Source organism: Physeter macrocephalus, chromosome 8, assembly GCF_002837175.3.
Source record: "Physeter macrocephalus isolate SW-GA chromosome 8, ASM283717v5, whole genome shotgun sequence".
In the NCBI taxonomy this organism is placed as follows: Eukaryota; Metazoa; Chordata; class Mammalia; order Artiodactyla; family Physeteridae; genus Physeter; species Physeter macrocephalus.
The window spans coordinates 72,345,304-72,366,692 of record NC_041221.1 but is presented as its reverse complement, the minus strand read 5'-3'; the positions used below and the strand labels follow the sequence as shown (position 1 = coordinate 72,366,692).

At 40.9% G+C, this 21,389-nt stretch overlaps 1 protein-coding gene and 1 long non-coding RNA gene across 3 annotated transcripts in view; one reads left to right on the top strand and one right to left on the bottom strand.

Annotated features, from left to right (window-relative positions):
• Nucleotides 1-5,013, bottom strand: part of SLC30A5 (solute carrier family 30 member 5) — a 33,366-nt gene extending 28,353 nt beyond the window's left edge. Inside the window, exon 1 of one of the 2 annotated variants that reach the window (XM_007129929.4) lies at nucleotides 4,786-5,013. In XM_007129929.4, the coding sequence (XP_007129991.1) occupies nucleotides 4,786-4,880 (95 nt within the window). In that variant the 5' untranslated portion in view covers nucleotides 4,881-5,013. Of the gene's footprint in view, nucleotides 1-4,118; nucleotides 4,656-4,785 lie in introns of those variants that run through there. The other variant, XM_028492956.2, reaches the window with a different exon arrangement.
• A 139-nt stretch (nucleotides 5,014-5,152) lies between these two features.
• The window catches only part of LOC114486722 (uncharacterized), a 32,660-nt gene continuing 16,423 nt past the window's right edge, over nucleotides 5,153-21,389 (top strand). The window contains exon 1 of the long non-coding RNA XR_003680931.2: nucleotides 5,153-5,351. This is a non-coding gene — a long non-coding RNA (uncharacterized lncRNA). The remainder of the gene's footprint in view (nucleotides 5,352-21,389) is intronic.

Sequence of the window (21,389 nt, the reverse complement as noted above, 5' to 3'; positions counted from 1 at the left end):
TAGGGAGGGTGGGAGCGAGGGAGATGCAAGAGGGAAGAGATATGGGATCATATGTATATGTATAACTGATTCACTTTGTTGTAAAGCAGAAACTAACACACCATTGTAAAGCAATTATACTCGAATAAAGATGTTAAAAAAATAATAAAATTTATCTTAAAAATGTTATCAACATGTTAACATTCTCTAAAAAATGTCATCCATTTTATAACAAGCCTGAATATGAGAGCCACATTTGGGATGGCAGAGAGCAAAGACCAAGAATCGGGTTCCAGATGGTACTGCTGAGGGGCTGAACAAATACCAGCAACCTCTGGTTTCTTTTATGTGAGGAGAATATATCTGTATGTGCTTAAAGCTCTCTTAGTTTGGTTGCTCACAACTAAATACATTTCTAGGTGTTATCCAAGAAACTAAATGTGTAATAGAGGCCCTGCCCTCAAGGAGTTTGAGGTCTAAGGAAGACAGGCAAGAAACAAGTATTTATGTGACCCAAGTAAGTAGCAGAGATCTAAAGGAATAGATATGGAAGTAACTAATTGTAACTAGGGAAGCAAAAGTCATCTTCAGAGTCTGAGATGTCTAAGTGTGTATTAAAGACTAAGTAGAAAAAACAAACAACCCAATCAAAAAATGGGCAGAAGACCTAAATAGACATTTCTCCAAAGAAGACACACAGATGGCCAAGAGGCACGTGTTATTGCTAATTATCAGAGAAATGCAAATCAAAACTACATGAGGTATCACCTCACACCAGTCAGAATGGCCATCATCAAAAAGTCTACACATAATAAATGCTGGAGAGGGTATGGTGGGGACGTAAATTGGTGCAGCCACTATGGAGAACAGTAGGGAGGTTCCTTAAAAAACTAGAGTTGCTGGGGAATTCCCTGGTGGTCCATTGGTTAAGATTCCAGGCTTTCACTGCTGGGGGACCAGGTTCGATCCCTGGTCAGGGAACTAAGATCCTGCAGGCCACACAGTGTGGTCAAGTAAATAATTAAAATGTAAAAAACAAACAAACAAACAAAAGTTGCTATATGATCCAGCTATCCCACTCCTGGGTATATATCCAGAAAAGATGAAAACTCTAGTTGAAAAGATATGTGCACCCCAATGTCCACAGCAGCACTATTTACAATAGCCAAGACAAGGAAGCAAGCTGTGTCCATCGACAGATGAATGGATAAAGAAGATGTGGTACACACACACACAATGGAATATTACTCAGTCATAAAAAAGAATGAAGTAGTGCCATTTGCAGCAACATGGATGGACCTAGAGATTATCATACTAAGTGAAGTAAGTCAGACAAAGACAAATACCATATGATATCACTTATACATGGAATCTAAAAAAAGATACAAATGAACTTATTTACAAAGCAGAAACAAACTCACAGACATAGAAAACAAACTTATGGTTACCAAAGGGGAAAGGGGGGCTGGGAGGGATAAATTAGGAGTTTGGGATTAATAGATACACGCTACTATATACAAAATAGATAATCAACAGGTACCTACTGTATAGCACAGGGAACTGTATTCAATATCTTATAATAATCTATAATGGAAAAGAATCTGAAAAGAATATATATACATATAACTGAATCACTTTGCTGTACACCTGAAACTAACACAACATTGTAAACCAACTATACTTCAAGTTAAAAAAAAGAAAAAGACTAAATAGAATTATGAAGCAAGGAAAGGGAGGGGGAATTTCAAAGTACGGAGAGCAGCATACGAAGAACGCTAGTACTGGGAAGGACCTTTGAAGAAAAGCTCAGTTCACCAGATTATGCTCATAATGATCAGAAGTCATCAAGAAAAAGGTAAACTATATTTAATACACTTGTTTTAAAAAGATGGGGCAATATGTAAAATTATTTCTAAATAATTTTTGTTTAAAGTATTAACAAAACTTAAAAATTTGGCACTTTAATGGCAAGATTCAGTCATATGGAACATTAAGTATAATATTTCTTGACAATATTACTATTATGAAATTTCTGACACTTTATTCCCGTTTTAATTTTTAAAAAACAGATTACGAAAGTAATTCCTGAGTAGTTGGTTGTTATCAAAGTTTTAAAGAAAACCATTCCCAATTTCCTCCTCATAGGTGACCAACTGGGGACATCCTTCTACATCTTTTCCTTTGCATCTCCATGTATGGACAAGCACTTATTTTAGATACACTCACGTATTCACCATTGTACATATATTTTGAAATTGTTATGTGACTCTTCATGTAATATATAGTGAAGATCTTTTATCATTATTAATTAGGAAAATTATTTTAACATTTAGCTAAAAGGTGAATACTTTGATTTTTAAAGTGTCAATTAATGAAGTCTTCCTGTTGGGCTAAAGACAAAACACTAGCTAAGGCCAAATAACCATATACTAATAAGTACACAATCTTAGTTCATGTTGTGGAGGAAAACATACTAAGGGGGAAAGCTGGGGTGTGAGGAAGGGAGGCTCTTAAATGGGGGCAGTGGCCCCTGAGCCACTCACTGACCCTTTGGGCAACTTAGCAGGATCCAATCCACTTCCCCTTAGTACCTGACATGGCTTATATATCATTATCTGCCATTAACTAGTCTCATCAAAAGTATCACTGGTATTTTCTGTGAAAGGTTAGAAAAATCTCTGGTTCTTTAAATCTGAAATTACTGAAATTTGAGTTTGGGTTCAAACCTGTTTCTTGGGCTTTGCCCACTGTAGCAGCTGACAGTTCTCCAGTTAAAAAAACAAATTCAGTGTATGTAATTCAAGCTTGATACATTCAACAAATATTTAAGTGTCCACTGTGTAGAAGGCGCTATAAGTGAAGTTTGAGGTAACTGACTCCCAGATTAGTTACTAGGTGTGTGACCTTGGGAAAATTACTTTTCTATGTCCCAGTTACCTGATCTGAGACAAGGATGCAACTAATGAGTCTGTAGTGCTGTTGTAAGGATTAAGTGAGATGCTGCACGCAAAGTACCTGGAACATAGGAAGTACTTAATAAATGCTGGCTGTCACCCTCTGCCCTTTCCTGCAAAGAGGACTTACTGAAGCCAACGTAGAAACATTTAACAATTCATATTTGTGAATTCAGGAATAAAAATATCCACAATTAAAGGATCTGTTAATTAGCTTTTGTTGCAGATTATAACCATACTTTGGTTTTTAGTCTACATAAAGGAAAACTCTTGTAACCTGGAATCTATTCAAAATTCAACCAGTCCTGAGGTGAATTTGATTCTGCAATGAACTACAATAGGAGGGCAGCTCTGCTAAGCAAATAATGAAAATAAGACGGCAAAGGACTGTTGACCACATCTAAGATAATGAGCTCTTGAGTAAATAAAATTTTGTATTACTTATTTAAAAATAATTTCGAGTTACAGAAAAGGTGCAAGAATAGTACACTCTTTACCTAGATTCTCTGTTACATACTACCTTATTTGCCTTATTATCTCTCTCTAAATACAAACTTTTTTTTTCTGAACTATTAAAGAGTAAGTTACATACATCATACTCCTTTACCCCTAACTACTTGTATTCCTAAACCCATGAACATCCTTTTATGAAATCAGTAGAGTTATCAACTACAGGAAACTTAACATGGATATACTTTTATGTAATCTATGGTCCACATATCAGTTTTGTCAATTGACCTAGTACTATCCTTTACAGCATTTTCCTCACTATTAAATCTACACCAGAATCACCTATTGCATTTAGTTGTCATGTCTCAGTAAATAACACCTGATAGGCATTGTTTTTTACAAAATGAGGTGCTCAAAATAGACTAGAAAATTAAACTTGTAACTACAAAAAATGCAGCTGATTTAACTTCTGTTCCAGCATTTCACACAAAAATAGTTGTTAGAAATGCTATTTCTACAGTTCCAAAGAATTTACCGAAACAACCATGTCTCAAAGGAGGTATCCAAGAACAAAAAACACTGAACTAATCTCATTAACTTTATTAAATATAAAGTCAATGAAAACCAGTTCCAACCAAACTGTTGGGCCATATTTTATACATCTTGCGACACTATCTCATAAATTAGGACAGGTCAAGAAGGACACAATGGAAAGTGATCACTGTAATTACTTACCTCTTGGGGGTTCGTGGGAACATTGCGGGGATGGGGGTAATGGGGACTGTTTCCTTTTTATTCTACGAATTTCTGTACTGTTTGAATTTTTTGACAATGAGCACACACTTCTTAATAATAGAACAAAATAAAAGAAGAAAGGAAAAGAAAAACTAGATGGCGGGGTGGATTCTTGTTTTGCGGGGTTAACCTGAACATCAAAGTTCATCTGTTTGTACTTTGGTTTCTTCGCCTGAAGAGATGATGGTGACCCTTCCTCTAACTTACACAGGCAGACATCAGAAAGGTTAAGTATCACCAAACTGCTATTTCAGGGAGAAAAAGCTAACAGAAATGCTTCTCATAGGTCAGAAAAACCTCTCACGTGAACTGGCCGGCAGTTCTAAGGTTAACGGTCTGCCCTGAAAACCAGAAACTCAAGCAGAACCTTCCCGGATCTTTGAGCATTCATTCTGCAGCGGGGAACGGCGGAGCCAATGAAAGCTGTCGCGGGAGGGAGTACGGAACCCAGGAGGGCGTTCCGGGCTGTCAGCCGGACGGGAGGGACGCCGGGCCCCGCGCGCACCCGGGAGGGTCCGGGCAGCGGCCGTGGAACTTGTGTCCGGAGCGGCCGGGCAGGCGTGGGGAGAGAGCGGCTCCGGAGGCGGGAGCCCGATTGGTCCCTTACCGAGCGCTGGGCACGTCCACTGGCCCGAGGCCGCCGCTGCCGCCGCCGGGGCCGGCTAGCACGTCCCCGCCGTATTTCTCCTCCATCCCGGGCATCAGGAGCCGCCGCCGCTGCCCCCGCTGCGGGGTCTCCTCATGTCTCGCCGCTGCCGCGGAACACCGGGCGCAGGCGCGTCACTCCCCCATGCCAGCGGCCCCGTCGGGTCCCCGTAGGCCGGGCCGCTGCCGCTGTCCCCGGCTCCGGCTCACAAGCACACGCGCGTCGAGATTAGGCCGCGGACAGTTCCGGCGCCGCCGGGTTTCCCGGAGGCTCACCGGATCGGACGGGGCCAGGCCACGTCATCGGGCCCAGCAGCCCTCACTCTCGGGGGAGTGCCCGGCCCTGCGCCTGCGCACAGTACAACACTCGCCGTCCCCTCCCCTTCCTAAGGCTCTTCCTACCGCTGGGCTATAGATGGAATCCTTGCCCCCTATCAGCTCCTCCCATTGACGAGGCCTGAGCACATACCTGTCCCTGCAGCGCCACCTATGGGCTGCAGGAATACAGCGGGTTCTTCTGGAGCGGAGGTAGGGGACATAGAAAATGCACAACTTGCGATTAAATAGAATAGAATTTCTTTTAAATTCTGGCTCCTAAACTGTGTTACTTAATCCTTGCACATCAGTAAACCTAGGCAGGTAGGACCAGGCTTTATTAGAGTTATTTGTTGCTAAAAAGTTAAGAAGGTGGGCTTCTGTGTCTGTGTTGGTTTGAATCCCAAATCTGCCACTTACTAATTGTGTCACTTGGCCTTTCTGTACCTCAGTTTTCTTATCTGCAAAGTAAGAATAGTAATATCTATATCACAGGGTTGTTGGGAGGATTGTATGTGTTAATATGTGAAAAGTGTCTGTAACAGTGAATGATACATAGTAATCAATAAATGTTAGCTATTATTATTTATAGGGAAATTTGAGGACTGGGATATGGAGATGAAAATGGGGTTTTGAACTGTGTAAATTATGATTAGTTTACAATACTCCACTTAATTCGAATGTACATAAAGACTCTTGGTAACATATAAGAGAATGAGGAGTCATAGTCTGCCTGCTGGGACTTCATAATCTATTGTGGAAAATATTTAGCAATTTGAGAGCAAGACCTAGTTGGCAACATTACACGTTAAAGGCACAAATGCTAAGGTTTCCCAAATAAGGTGTGATGTGGGTATAACCAGAAAAGACTCACTGATAGAAGCTGACCTGGAACTTGGATAAGGTTTTGGATATGGGAGAAAAGCATTGTGGGAAGATGTATCCTATGTGTAGAACACAGAGGAAGGCATGAACTTTAAAAGCTAAAGATACATATTTTCCTGTTTGAGGCAAAGAAGAGAGCAAAGATACAATACTCCATCAGTATGTTGGGGTTTTAAATTCAGGATGTTTGCTTATTGAATTTGTACGGAAATGTCCGTATCTTTTGCCTGCATTAGGTGATAATCATTGACTTAGAATGGAGTAGATCAGGTAAAGCCTAACAAAGAGTAACATTCTTGCTTCACTTTCTTGAAGTGACTTTTTTGTAGCATTTTGTTTTTTTGGTAGCAATTTCTTTGCAGAATTGCTATTTTCTAACCCAATGGCAGTGGTAACAACTAACTATTGTGTTTTTCTAGAGCTAATTCCATTTCTTTGGAGTTCAGAGAACTAGGTAAAATGACATGTATACATTGAGATTAATTTTTATTCTCAGTGGAGCTTGAATTCAGCTGATATTTGATTTGGTTAGAATTAGGACATTCTTCTTTTAGGCTAATATGTTTCCTGTTTTTTTGTGGTGGAAGGAGAAGTGTCTCTGTTTTCTTTCTTCTTACTCACTTCGCAACCCGGTCCAACCTGGCTTCTACTTTCATCATTCTTCTTCCATGAAAGAGCTGCTTCTTTCGTGGATATTTTTGAGCTACATATTACCTTATCTCTCTATAGCTTTCAACATAGTTGATCTCTCCCTCCTTCTTGAAACATTCTCTTTCCTTTGTTTCCAGAACCCCACATTTGGTTGTCAGAGGAAGCTCAAGTTCTTTATGTCCAAGACTCATGATCTTTCCACTAAACCTGATCCTCTTTTAATGTTTCTTACTTCATTGGATGACACCATTTATTCAGTTTAGCAAACCAAAACACAGGTGTCATCTTTAACACCTCCCCTTCCTTATGGTCTATATCCAGTCCATCACCAAGTTGTGTCATTTTTTACCTTCTCAATATTTCTTGAATCAATCCAAAATTTTCCATCCTCATCTCCACCATCTAGTTTAGATGACCATCATGTTTTGTTTAGACAACTACAGTAACCTCCTTACTAGTCTTTCCAAGTTCAGTCTTTCCCTTTTCTACAATCTGTTTTCCACATTCTGCCACAGTAACAGTAATCTATTCCAGTTGCCAATCTTATCATGCACTGCCTGCCCCACCCCCACTCTACTCTCCAGCCTTCCAGCGGCTTTCCATTACTCTTAAAACAAACTCAAATCATTAACATGGCCAACAGCATCCTGTATGGGCTTGCCCTAACCTATCTTTTCAGCTTCATCTCATATCAAGCTGTCTTCTGCTCTCTGGATTCCAGTCATCCTTTTCCCCCTTCAATTACGCTGTTTCTCTTCTAATACAAGACTTTTCTCAGGCTAGTTTTCATGTGTAGAATGCATACCGTCTCAACCTTTGCTTGTTAAGATCCTACTCACTCTTTTTGTTTCAGGTTGAGTTCTCTAGGAAGCAGACTCTGAGATGGAGTTTAATGTGCAAGATATTTATCAAGGAGTGCTTTTGGGACTAACAACCGTAAAAGGGAGGGAAAGGAAACATAACTGCGCAGACGGAGAAGTCGAGAAATGGTGCAGTCCAACAAAAACCGCAGTAAACCTCATGGAGACATTGGGAGCTAAAATGGTCCTTGAGAAATATCTTACATTTTTTTCCCCTAATACAGTCTTTTATAGGTCCAGGTCATGTCTCATTAGTTTTCTTTTATCTGGAACAGTTTCTGGTCTCTCCTTTTTTTCATGACCTTGACGTTTTTGAAGTGAATGGGACAATTACTTTGCAGAATGTCTGTCAGTTTGTGTTTGTCTGATGTTTCCTCATGATTGGATTTTAGGTATGCATATTTGGCAAGAATAACACAGAAGTGATTCTATATTCCTCTCAGTGCATCACATCAGAAGGCACATGATGCTGACTGGTCTCATTAACTGGTAAAGTGAACTTCTATCATTTGATAAGAAGACATCTGACAGATTTTTCAATGTAATGTTAATGAATAAGTATTTTGCCTGGAGATACTTTGAGACCATGTCAAGATTCTGTTTCTGATCACACTTTCACTCATTTGTATTAGTATCCATTTTTGCTCCTTGACCAAAACAATTATTACTATAAAGTTTTCCAAATGCTAATCATCCCTTCCATCATCTCTTCTACATTTATTAGTTGACCCTCTACTGTCAGGTAAAACTTTCCTGTCCCTCCCCCCCGCCCTACCATTTATCTGTCTATCTATCTATCTATCTATCTATCTATCTATCTATCTATCTAAGTATGAGCTCATGGGTTCCTGTTTTATTAAACGGATTATAATCAACTGCTGTCATGCTTTTGATGCTAAAATTGTCCCAAATTTAGCCAGTGGGAACCATTTGGCTGGTTCCTGTGCCATTTTGACATATTCCCATCATTCTTTCAGAATTTCCATACTTTCTGGTATAAGATGTTCCAGGTTTATTATATACTTTCACTGCCTTAGCTCTGGAATTAGGCATTTCTCCAAGGAGCTCTGGTTCCTTCTGAGGAGAATGGTATTTAGAAACCAAGGTCTATAGATGTAACTATATACTAAGTGAAGTAAGTCAGAAAGAGAAAGACAAATGTCATATGATATCACTTATATGTGGAATCTAAAATATGATACAAATGAACTTCTCTATGAAATAGAAACAGAATCACAGACATAGAGGATAGACTGGTAGTTGCCAAGGGGGAGGGGGGAGGGAGAGGGATGGTTTGGGAGTTTAGGATTAGCAGATGCAAACTGGTATATATAGAATAGATAAACAACAAGGTCCTACTGTACAGCACAGGAAACTGTTATGGTGATAAACCATAACGGAAAAGAATATGAAAAAGAATGCATATATATATACATGTATAACTGAGTCACTTTGCTGTACAGCAGTAATTAACACAACATTGTAAATCAACTATACATCAATAAAACAAAAACAAAAACCAAGATCTAGGTGTTGGGTATCACATTGCTGCTGGTGTACTCATTGCTTCTTTGACTTCTCAGTAGACAGAGTTAGGAATTATATATGCTCAGCTAGGTGTGTGTGTTTGTGTGTGTGTGTACATAGTTATATCTTTCTATTTATCATCTATCAGAAACCAAAAGTTCATACTGATAACTTCAAGTACAATCCAATCTTAGATGTTTTATCCTAGACTTTGCCCTTTCTATGTTTGTATCTCTCTTCCCTGGGGTGAAAAATCTGGCTCCCAAAAAATGTTAGGTAAATTGTCCAAATTTATATAATTTGTAAGGCAAGTCTCCCCACTAACTGGGCAAAGTGCACCTCAGTGTCAGCTGTTTGCTCCTCTCTTCCTGATGCCTGTTCCAATGATGTAAGAGAACCCGATGGGGAGGGCCTGTTTTGTAAGCCACCTCCAGGGATCTGGATCAGACAATATGGTGGAAATTGTCATGAGTAGCAACTTAGTGCCTTCTTCCTTCCTTCTAATGAATACTTGTTGAGTGCTTACTATGAGCTAGGTCCAATTCTAGGTAATTGCTGGGTTTCCCAGAAGCAAACTCTGAGATGAGGATTTGTGTGAAAGTAAGTGTTCCCAGGACAAACTGGTAGGAGTGTGGGAAAGTGGGACAGGAGAGAAAGGTGAGCAGGGATGTGATATTAGGTTCACTCCCACTGGGGAGCTTGGATTCTGTGAAAGTCCCACCTCAGAGGGTCCTGATCTAGGGTAAGGTGTCTTAGTTCATCTGGGCTGCTACAACAAAAATACTGTAAACTCAGTGGCTTATAAACAACAGATATTTATTTCTCACAGTTCTGGAGGCTGGGAAGTCCAAGGTCAAGTGCTGGCAGATTTGGTGTCTGGTGAGAGCCTACTTCCTAGTTTTTAGACAGTGCCTTTTCGCTGTGTCCTCACATGGTAGAAGGGGTGAATAGCTCTCTGGGGTCTTTTTTTTTAAGGGTATTAATCCAAATCATGACCAAATAATCTCCCTAAGGTCCGCCTCTTAATACCAACACATTGGGGTTTAGGATTTCAACATGTGAATTTTGAGGGAGTCACAAATAGTCAGACCATAGTATAAGGCTATTTTGGGAGCAGTTCTTCAACAAAGAGATGAAAGTGCTGGCTGGCTATTAGGAGTGCTCCTGGCATGTGTAAAAATGTGAAAAGGGTCAAGGGGATATGGGCAAAGGACTTATTGATGATAATGTCCACTACAAGACTACATGTATTTTGATCATTTCCTACGTTATATGTTCTATCTTCCCAAGGTTGAAACCAAAAAGCTCACATTCCCAGACTTCCTTGCAGCTGGGCATGCAGCCTGAGGCATGTGACCTGGGTTTCACTAGTCAGACATATCCAGGTGTAACATGACTTCAGCTGAGGAGCAGGAAGTTGGGGCATGGATTTTTCTACTCTGGAAAAGGATGCAGTATTTTGGAAATAGCAGTGGCAGAGCTTCTGTGGTCCATTTCTGGAGGTCATTGGTGATAACTGGCACTGGCAGTGGTGTTTTGGGCAGAGTGGCCTTCATGGCATGGTTGGACCTTGTTTTTGGCTGCCTCACTTCAGAGCCTGGCTCTGTGGTCCTCTAAGAGATTCTTTGATGTACCCAATGCCCCTTAATAAATTCCTGCCTGAACTAGTCAGAGTGGAGATTGCTGTTTGTAATTAAATCACTGAATGGTACAGGTGATATGGCAGCAAACCTTCAGTAGCAATAAGCAGCTAAAAGATTTTGTAATTGCGTATTTTTTCAGACCGAGGGGCAGTATGATGCTCATGAAAATCAACTCGTAAAATGTTGCACCGTAGTGGGGAGAAAGCTACCCCAAGCTCATCAGATGACTTCACCTGATGCCAAACATATTCTTATCCTCTATTTGAAAGTAGAAAAAGAAAACAAGACAATGTTCAATAATTCCTTATCCATCCTGACCAGGTAGGAAGCAAAATGGAGGTGTGTATACCCTGGAATTCTCAGGGAGATACTGGGCTTCACAATACAACTGCAAAGCTATCAAGGGAGCTGAATAGTTTAAAAGGTTTGAGCTCTTAGCAGTTAGAGACTCTAATGTGTGTAATTTCTTTAGCAGACATTAAATGTGGGCAGTTAAAAATGAAAAACACTAATTATCTACTGGTCGGTCAGGAGGATGCAAATGAGGAGATGGAGGGAAATAATTGATAGACATTTTCAACTAGCAGATCAGAATTTTGCAGTGGATCTTGAAGTTTCATTATAATTGTGCCCCAAGTTTTCCAAGAATTTATCTTGCCATTCATCCATTCATATACCCAGTAATCAAAAAGGAAATATTCACTGAAAGTCTACTATGTGCCACTACCAATTATATCCCAGAGCGGAGGGAAACACGTTGTTACCCTTCTTCTCAAACTGATTAGAAATTTAACTGGTAGCAACACACTGTGGAAAACAAACAAAAAAAGAAACTTGTTGGAAGACAATTCTTTATGGGTCTTTTGTGTTTCTGCATGTCTTCTGAGCAGAAGCATTGATGGCTTTTGCTCTAGACTGTGTTTTCAAAGATGTTTGTATAGCAAACAGCCTTGGAAGATAGAGATAATACCTCCCTCTGGAACAGAGGGAAGATTTGTTTGCTGATCAGGATAATAAAGATAATGCCTCCCTCTAGAACAAAGGTTGGGCAGGTTTGCTAGCAGCTTCTTTAAAAGATTGGGGTTTCCTAAACCCTCAGCTGCATGCTTAGCATCCACCTAGGCTGCCATGCCTCACCCCCATGGGATTTGGGGGTGGAAGAGGCAAGGCAAAGTCATGCAAACTTGAGGTTCATGCTGCCTGCATTTTTGCATCCCCCAAAGAAAAATAAAAGGACAGAGATTTCAGACAACTTTATGAGTTAAAAATTGTATATCATTGCTATTTAATTAATTTATTTATTTAAAAAATATTTATTTTCTTATTTGTTTAGTTGCACCGGGTCTTAGTTCTGGTAGGCGGGCTCCTTAGTTGCAGCACGTGGGCTCCTTAGTTGTGGCATGTGAGCTCTTAGTTGTGGCGTGCATGTGGGATCTAGTTCCCTGACCAGGGATGGAACCTGGGCCCCCTGCATTGGGAGCATGGAGTCTTATCCACTGTGCCACCAGGGAAGTCCTTCATTGCTATTTTAATTAAAACAAAAAAATTTTTTCACCATTGAGTTTGAACATCTGTTGACATATTTCTTGGCTTTTCTGCCTCATTTTCAAGTGTGTGGAAATTGTTTTTTGATCTTTCTAATTTTTCTCTTAAGGGAATTGTCTTTTGCTGATATTTAAAAAAATTTATAAACAGGATATTAAGGAAATTCCTTTGACTCTAATTTCAGCTTTGCGTTCCTTGCCTGGATCATGTTCAGGTATAGTTGCTACACAGTTCTCTGTATTCTCTGAACCACCACTTGTTGCTGCCCACATCAGTCTTTCACCTTAACTTATTCATTATGGCTGGGTGGTTGGCCAGTGAAAACTAGACAGGGAAGAAGTCAGAAAGGTCAAACTCCCACAAGATTGGCTGGAGAAGGGTCATCCGTTGTCAGATGGGGCTGGATTGTTATACTGATATATTCTGGTAGAATCACTGTGATAGATCGCCATCTTGTCACACCATCCCCCTATTCAGGGACCTTCAGTGACTCCCGTGTTCCCAGACATGTAAAGTTTTGACCTCTCTCCTCTCTCCTTAATTTGGTTCTATCCTTCCTTTCCCATCCAGCCTCATCACTGTCTGTTCTGTACCACTGCACCCAGGCTTAACGGCACTTCCAGATGCCAAATCCTTCAGCGGGTCCTTATTTGGAGTCAGGGTTGCACATTAGATTGGAAATGTGTTAAAGCATGGTTAGATTTGTACTTTAATCCATTTTTAGAACTTCACTAATAGTGAAAGAAATGCAAATTAAAACAGAAAATATGCTGTGGTGGGCACAGACGTGTGTGTCCCAGATCTCACTACAAGGTGGGACTTGTTGTCCAGCTGTCAGCTCACAATCCTCAGCTCTCAACTCCTTGTGGATGTGCCTCAGCTTCCTAGGGTGGCCTGCAACGGATGGCTGATTGAGGTGGGGTTACAGGGCCTGGCTATTTTGTCTCAATGCTCTGCACCTCTGATAGATCATATATAATCCAGAGCACTTCCTGGGGCTGAGGCTCCGTGGAGCCTGGATTGAAGTACCACTTTTCTCTCTGCCTAGTCCTGCTTCCCTCCCACTCCCTTAGGTGTTGATTCCTCATAAATATCTTGCATGCAAATTCCACACCAGTGTCTGCACCTGGTGAACCCAACCTGCATCAGATCCTTTTTATTTTTATTTTATTTTATTTTTAAAATAAATTTATTTATTTTATTATTTTCTTTTCTTTATTTATTGTTTCTGGCTGCTTTGGGTCTTTGTTGCTGCTTCGTTGCTTTTCTCTAGTTGCAGCAAGCGGGGGCTACTCTTCGTTGCAGTGCGCGGGCTTCTCATTGCGGTGGCTTCTCTTGTTGCGGAGCACGGGCTCTAGGCACATGGGCTTCAATAGTTGTGGCACGTGGGCTCAGTAGCTGTGGCTCACGGGCTCTAGAGTGCAGGCTCAGTAGTTGTGGCGCACGGGCTTGGTTGCTCCGCGGCATGTGGGATCTTCCCGGACCAGGGCTCGAACCCGTGTCCCCTGCATTGGCAGGCGGATTCTTAACCACTGAGCCACCAGGGAAGCCCCAGATCCTTTTTTAAATGTTCAAATCATTAAACATTAAAAAAATGGACAAATCTGATTTAGAAGGAGACACTATGGAATGTTCTGCCCAATAATCTTTGGGCAGAAGGAATTTGATTTTAATTTTTTTGCTTGAACTTTTAAACATTTTCTTAATTTTTCATAATGAATTACATTTCATTCATTCAATATTAATTACTTTTATAACTTGAAAAGTAGTACTCTAAAATTATATTCATAATGGTATTATTCATAGTAAAGGAAAAACTAGATACCAATCTTACCAAAGCACAAAGTGCACAGCACGCAGGAGCTGTTGAGTTCTTTTAGTCTCAGTACCTCAGTTAACATATGAGAAGGTTGAGGACACGTGAGATAGGTAACCTGCCCAGACAGGGTCATATAAAGAGTAACCGGCAGAATAAAATTAACGCTATTTGCAGCAACATGGTTGGACCTAGAGATTATCATACTAAGTGAAGTAAACCAGACAGAGAAAGACAAAAATCATATGATATCGCTTATATGTGGAATTAAAAAAAAAGATATCAATGAACTTATATACAAAACAGAAATAGACCCAGAGACACAGAAAACAAATTTATGGTTACCAAAGGGGAGAGTGGGGGAGGGATAAATTAGGAGTTTGGGATTAACATATATACACTACTATATATAAAATAAATAACAAACAGGACCTACTGTATAGCACAGGGACCTATACTCAATATTTTGTAATGACCTATACGGGAAAAGAATCTGAAAAAGAATATATATATGTATGTATGTATGTGTATGTAAGTGCATATATATATATAACTGAATCACTTTGCTGTATACCTGAAACTAGCACAACATTGTAAATCAACTATACTTCAATAAAAAAATAAAATTCTATACACACACACACAAAAAAGTAACTGGCAGAGATGGGAAGAGAAGGATTGGGAGGACTGGCCTTCATTCTAGGGTCTTTTCCTATGGCCTCTTCTATCGTGAATGCCTATCATAAGGGAAGAGTTAAGTTGATTTTGGCGTAGTAATTTTGGTGCATTATTACACAGTCATTTAAAAAGATAAATATGCAGACAGTGAAGAAATATGGACCAGTATGAAATAATGACAGATTTTTTAAAGGTAGACTATGATGATACCAATCCTGACTACAATTATCTTTTTAAAATATTTACATAGGGACTTCCCTGTTGACACAGTGGTTGAGAATCTGCTTGCCAATGCAGGGGACACGGGTTTGAGCCCTGGTCTGGGAATATCCCACATGCCGCAGAGCAACTAAGCCTGTGTGCCACAACTATTGAGCCTGCGCTCTAGAGCCCGTGAGCCACAACTACTGAGCCCGCGTGCCACAGCTACTGAAACCTGTGCACCTAGAGCCCATGCTCTGCAACAAGAGAAGTCACCGCAATTAGAAGCCCGTGCACTGCAATGAAGAGTAGCCCCCGCTTGCTGCAACTAGAGAAAGCCCGCGTGCAGCAACTAAGACCCAACAACAAAGACCCAATGCAGCCAAAAATAAATAAATAAATTTATTAAAAAATATTTACATAGATATACTTATTTCATGTGTTTATTATAATCAATGTTTATACCATAATGTTCTACTTTAAAAAAGTATTTAAAATTATTTTTGTCCTTTCCAACTTTTTATTATAAAAATTTACATACAGAGAGCAAAGTTGAAAGAATTTTACAACGAATACCCACATGCCTGAGACCTAGGTTCTGCTATTAACTTACACTATGCTTGTTTTGTCACGTGTTTGTTCACCTACCCATTTGCTCTATTATATTTTTAGCTGCATTTCAAGGTCAATTGCAGACATCAACACACTTCTCCTAAATACTTCAGCATGTATATTACTAACTAAAGTTCAATATTTGCTTACCAGTTTTGTCTTTTGATATAAAATTTATGAACAATGAAATGCACACGTATTAACTGTACATTTGCTGAGTTTTGACAAATGCTTATGTATTTGTAACCCAAACTGCTATCAAGATATGGCCTATTACCATCACCCCACAAAGTTCCTTCATGTCCCTTCTCAAACAGTCTGCACCGCCACCTAACAGAGGAAATGACTACTTTCTTTTTTTTTCCACCATAGAGTAGATTAGTAGTTCTATTCTAGAACTTCACATAAATGGAATCCTGCAACGTGTTCTCTTTTGAGTAAGGCTTCTTCACTCAGCATAATGTTTTTAAGATTCATCATGGTTGCTGCATATATCGGTAGCTTATTATTTTTTCTTGTTGTGTGTTCTGGTACTTTTCAGTGTATGAATTAACAAAGTTTATTCATTCTCTTATTGATGGATATCTGGGTTGTTCCAGTATTGGGACATTATGAATAAAACTGCTTGGAACTTTTTTGTACAAGTCTTTGTGTAGACAGGTGTCTTCTTTTTTCTCGGGAGTAGAATTGTTGCGTCACAGAGTAGGTGTATGTTCCGGTTTATTAAGAACATTCCACACTTTATTCCAAAGTAGCTGTATCGTTTTACAGGCCTACCAGCAATATATGAGTTCTGGTTGCTCCACATCCTCACTGTGTTTGGTGGTATTAATCATTTAATTTTAAGCCTTTCTGATAGGTGTATAGTGATATCTCATTTAATTTACATTTCCCTGAAGACTAATAAGAAGTTGAGCACTTTTTCATATGCTTATTGGGCATTTCTCTGTCTTCTTTTGAGAAGTGTCTATTTGAGTATTTCACCAAATTTTTGATTGGGCGATTTGTATTTTTAAACTGAGTTGTAGGATTTGTTTTATTCTGTACATACCATTCCTTTGTCAACAAATGTTTTGCAGTATTTTCTTCCAGCGAAAAAGATAAGACTTAAAAAAAAAAACCAATCCCAATACTAACACCTGGATGTTTATAAATTATTTTGATAGAAAAACAAAAAAAATAGCTGAGCTTTAAGTGGAGAGTCATTCAGAGGATCTCAGCTCTGATACCTTGCGTGATTGCTAATCCAGGTTTCCCCACTATGTGATAAATTCTCTCAGGGCAGAGTCAATATCTTAGCTTTTTTTTTTTTTTCCATTGGTACCTGGTAAGGTAATTTAAAGCCAGAAATTTCTGAGTGAATATTTTTTCGTGGGTTGAAATCCAGTGGTGTTTTTGTTATCTGAAGAACAGGAATGGGATCTTTTGTCCTTAGTCACAGTTTCAATATAGACGATGATATCAGCTCTTGGTCATTATTGATTTGCTGTGGTTTGTTTGCTGTTGAGGGTCTTCAATCAGGAGTGAAAGACAGGTGCCATACATTTAAAAAGAATTATTTCAGAGGAGACTTGTCCTTTCTTGAACTCCTTAAACTCCCTTTGTCTCACTCTCTGTGTGTATTCTGCTTTCTCTCTACAGGTTGAGCAGTTTGAAAGCAAGGGTGTATCTCATTTGCATCTCCAGCTCCTCCCCAAACTGACATAAGGGTGCCTTGCACATAGCAGAACAATAAACACCTACTGAATGGTGAATAGATACATAAAGAAAAAAGAAAAATCAAAACCAGTCTTCCCTGGTGACGCAGTGGTTGAGAATCCACCTGCCAATTCAGGGGACACGGGTTTGAGCCCTGGTCTGGGAAGATCCCACATGCCACGGAGCAACTAAGCCCGTGAGCCACAACTACTGAGCCTGTGCTCTAGAGCCACGTGCCACAACTACTGAAGCCTGCGCACCTAGAGCCCGTGCTCTGCAACAAGAGAAGCCACTGCAACGAGAAGCCCGAGCACTACAATGAAGGGTAGCCCCCGCTCAGCAACCTGTGCCCTAGAGCCCCGTGCCACAACTACTGAAGCCTGCGCACCTAGAGCCCGTGCTCTGCAACAAGAGAAGCCACTGCAACGAGAAGCCCGAGCACTACAATGAAGGGTAGCCCCCGCTCAGCAACAAAGACCCAACACAGCCATAAATAAATAAATAAATAAATAGAAAAATCAAAACACAAACACACAATATATCAAGCTGACACAAAAGAAAGATTAAGGAGGGACTTGCCTATGGTTTGCACGTCACAAATTGCAATTCCTCTGCTATTTCCAAACAAATTCATTTTGCTGGCTTAAAAAAAAAATACGATTAATGAGCTATAAACTTACATAGTTTCCTTATTCAGTGAGGTGTTATTCAAACACGACTGAGAGGTGAAGGCTCACTCCGAAGTGCCTTTTGGTCACAGTATTCTGCAATAGAGACCAGCTTCAAACACTTGTTGTAGTTGTTCTTTTTTTTTTAAACTTTATTTTTTATTTATGGCTGTGTTGGGTCTTCTCTGCTGCGCGCGGGCTTTCTCCAGTTGTGGCGAGTGGGGGCTACTCTTCTTTGAGGTGCGCGGGCTTCTAATTGCGGTGGCTTCTCTTGTTGCAGAGCATGGGCTCTAGGCGCACAGGCTTCAGAAGCTGTGGCACGCAGGCTCAGTAGTTGTGGCTCACGGGCTCTAGAGCACAGGCTCAGTAGTTGTGGCGCACGGGCTTAGTTGCTCCGCAGCATGTGGGATCTTCCCGGACCAGGGCTCAAAGCCGTGTCCCCTGCATTGGCAGGCGGATTCTTAACCACTGCGCCACAGGGAAGACCCTGTATTTGTTCTTATCAATAGAAGACTTGTAGTTATCATTTTTGGAATTTTTGCGCTCTCAGGCTATCGTACTTCCCAAAGTTATGTTGGATTTTCTTGAAACTGTACAAGAGGCAGTGGCAAACTGTACTGCATTATCTACTTTATTATTTATTTATTTTTAAAAAACATATTTTTATTTATTTTGGTTGTGCTGGGTCTTAGTTGCAGCAGGCAGCCTCCTTAGTTGTGGCATGTGAACTCTTAGTTGCGGCATGCATGTGAGATCTAGTTCCCTGACCAGGGATTAAACCCCGGCCCCCTGCATTGGGAGAGCCGCGCCTTAACCACTGCACCACCGGAAAAGTCCCTGTATCATCTATTTTAAAGGAAAGTCAGTGATGGCATAAGTAACCTGAGCCTGAAATACTTCTGCCTGGGAGAGTACTCATTTTCCCAGGGAAGCTGAGATAGGTCATCTTATCTGGTTGCAATTGTTTTGTAGGATCTCTGTCACTCATTTTAGTCCATTTAATAGACATTTGTTAAGCACCGTGTGTTTGTGTGGCCCTGTGATAAATACTACCCTTAAAAAAGGGAGATGAGGGCTTCCCTGGTGGCGCAGTGGTTGCGCGTCCGCCTGCCAATGTAGGGGAACCGGGTTCGCGCCCCCATCTGGGAGGATCCCGCGTGCCGCGGAGCGGCTGGGCCCGTGAGCCATGGCCGCTGAGCCTGCGCGTCCGGAGCCTGTGCTCCGCAACGGGAGTGGCCGCAACAGAGGGAGGTCCGCATACCACAAAAAACAAACAAACAAACAAACAAACAAAAAGGGAGATGAGAAATTTTTGGAACCGCTAGAGGACGATATAACACAACACAATCCACGGTGAATTTAGGCAGTGAGTGCTGCAAAAAAGCTAGAAAAGGGAAGGGAGTTCCCTGCAACCTGGAATGACTAGGGAAAGAGGTAGGTTTGTTGCCTGATCTTCTGGGGTTCTCCTGTCAAGGAAAAACAGTACAAATTATTCTTCACAGCACCAACTTTACAGGTTGGTTAAATGTGACCTTTTCTAAAACTTGTATATATCTGGCTTTTTCCTGCCTCTAGCAGATCTGCTGGACACCTCCTCCTCTTCAGATGTGCTTACCTGACTGCGTGCAGCTGGGTTTTGAGAGCACAGAACCTAGTTTGTTTTTATCATAATATACTTTGGTTTTACTGTGAGTCATTTGTAACTAATTCTTTCAACTTAATTAGTTTCTTGAATGTGCTTTTCTTGCTTTTGCACCTTTTACTCTTTTGTTTCTATCACAGTATGATTGGAATGGAAACGATAGAATTTCTGTAGTTTTCCTTTTTTTAATTAATTTTTATTGGAGTATAGTCGATTTACAATGTTGTGTTAGTTTCAGGTGTACAGCAAAGTGAATCAGTTATACATTTACACATCTCCACTCTTTTTTAGATTCTTTTCCCACATAGGCCATTACAGAGTACCAGTAGAGTTCCTTGTGTTATCGTAGTTTTCTTTTGATGTGTCTTTATATTCAAAGGGAACCCAAACATTTATCTTGATTTTTACGTTATTAAAATGATTTAGCGGAGTCCTTGGTTATTATAAGTTAAAATGACCTGGTTTTGTATCTCCAGGGTAATACATTGAAGGTGTGGCACATAGGAGGCATTCAGTGAATGCGGTAGAATCTCACTTAGGAAAAAGAGTGGACCCTCTGCCCGTGCGCCCTTTCCCAATAAAGTCTCTTGCTTTGTCAGAAAAAAAGAAAAAAAGAAAAAAAGAAAAAGGAGTGGACAGGGAAAATGTCAGAGTGTGCTTGCCTATCCACAGGCCATATTAAAAGTTTTCTGTCCAAAGTCTGTTGCTTAGGAAACTGGCAGTGGTAAGGTCCTTATTTATAGGTGGCCATGTTCTAAATCATATCACTTATCCCCCTACCTATAGCTGAAGGGCATCTTTTTCCAGGACCATCAACCTATAGCTACAGCAGGGACTTTCAAAGTATTATCTCTAGATCAGAAGCATCAGAATCACCTGGGGATCTGTTAGAAATGCAAATTTTTGGATCCCACTAGAGATTTAGAGATCTACCGAATCAGAAAGCTCTGGGGATGGTGTTGAGCAATCTGCATTTTAATAAACCTTCTTGGTGATGTCATACCCACATTTGAGAACCACTGGGCTAGAGGCCTATAAGGTGGCCTATAGTTGCTAGCTAAATCAAGCAAGTTTTCTCTATCAAGAATTTGTGCTGGCAATAAGGGGAAAGAGACAAGCAATTGGTAACAGAAGCAGATCTGGGTTCCCCCCAACCATGGAGGGCAGTACATAGATGCCAAGAGGACGTAGAACCATGAACTAGCAGAAGCCATGAGTAATGTAAGCCATGAGGTAGAGAAAAGATATTCAGTGAGGTCGTTGGATGATAGCAGTTAAGCTGGACAAACAGAGAAAGAGAGTTGCTGAGTCACCGTAAGGTTGGAGAGTCAGTGAACACAGCTGCCCAGGAGTCAGCCTGGCAACCTGGGGCCCTCATCACTGCTGCTGCATTGGTGCCTTTTAGTTCTGAGAACTGCCTCCCATGCCCTGTAGCACCTGCTGTCCTGCTCGACTGGGCCCCACGATGTCTGGCCATTGTAGCCCAGATTCCTGTTTTTCTTAATCCCTTGTGTAACATGCAGTAAATCCCCTAGCACTCGAAGTTGCCTTGACACCAAAAAACCTAACACACACAGGCATTCTGGCACTCTTTGTATGTTTTTTTTTTTTTTTTTTTTTTTTTTTTTGTAGTATGCGGGCCTTCCTCTGCTGTGGCCTCTCCCGTTGCGGAGCACAAGCTCCGGACGCGCAGGCTCAGCGGCCATGGCTCACGGGCCCAGCCGCTCCACGGCACGTGGGATCCTCCCAGACCAGGGCGCGAACCCGGTTCCCCTGCATCGGCAGGCGGACGCGCAACCACTGCGCCACCAGGGAAGCCCCCTAT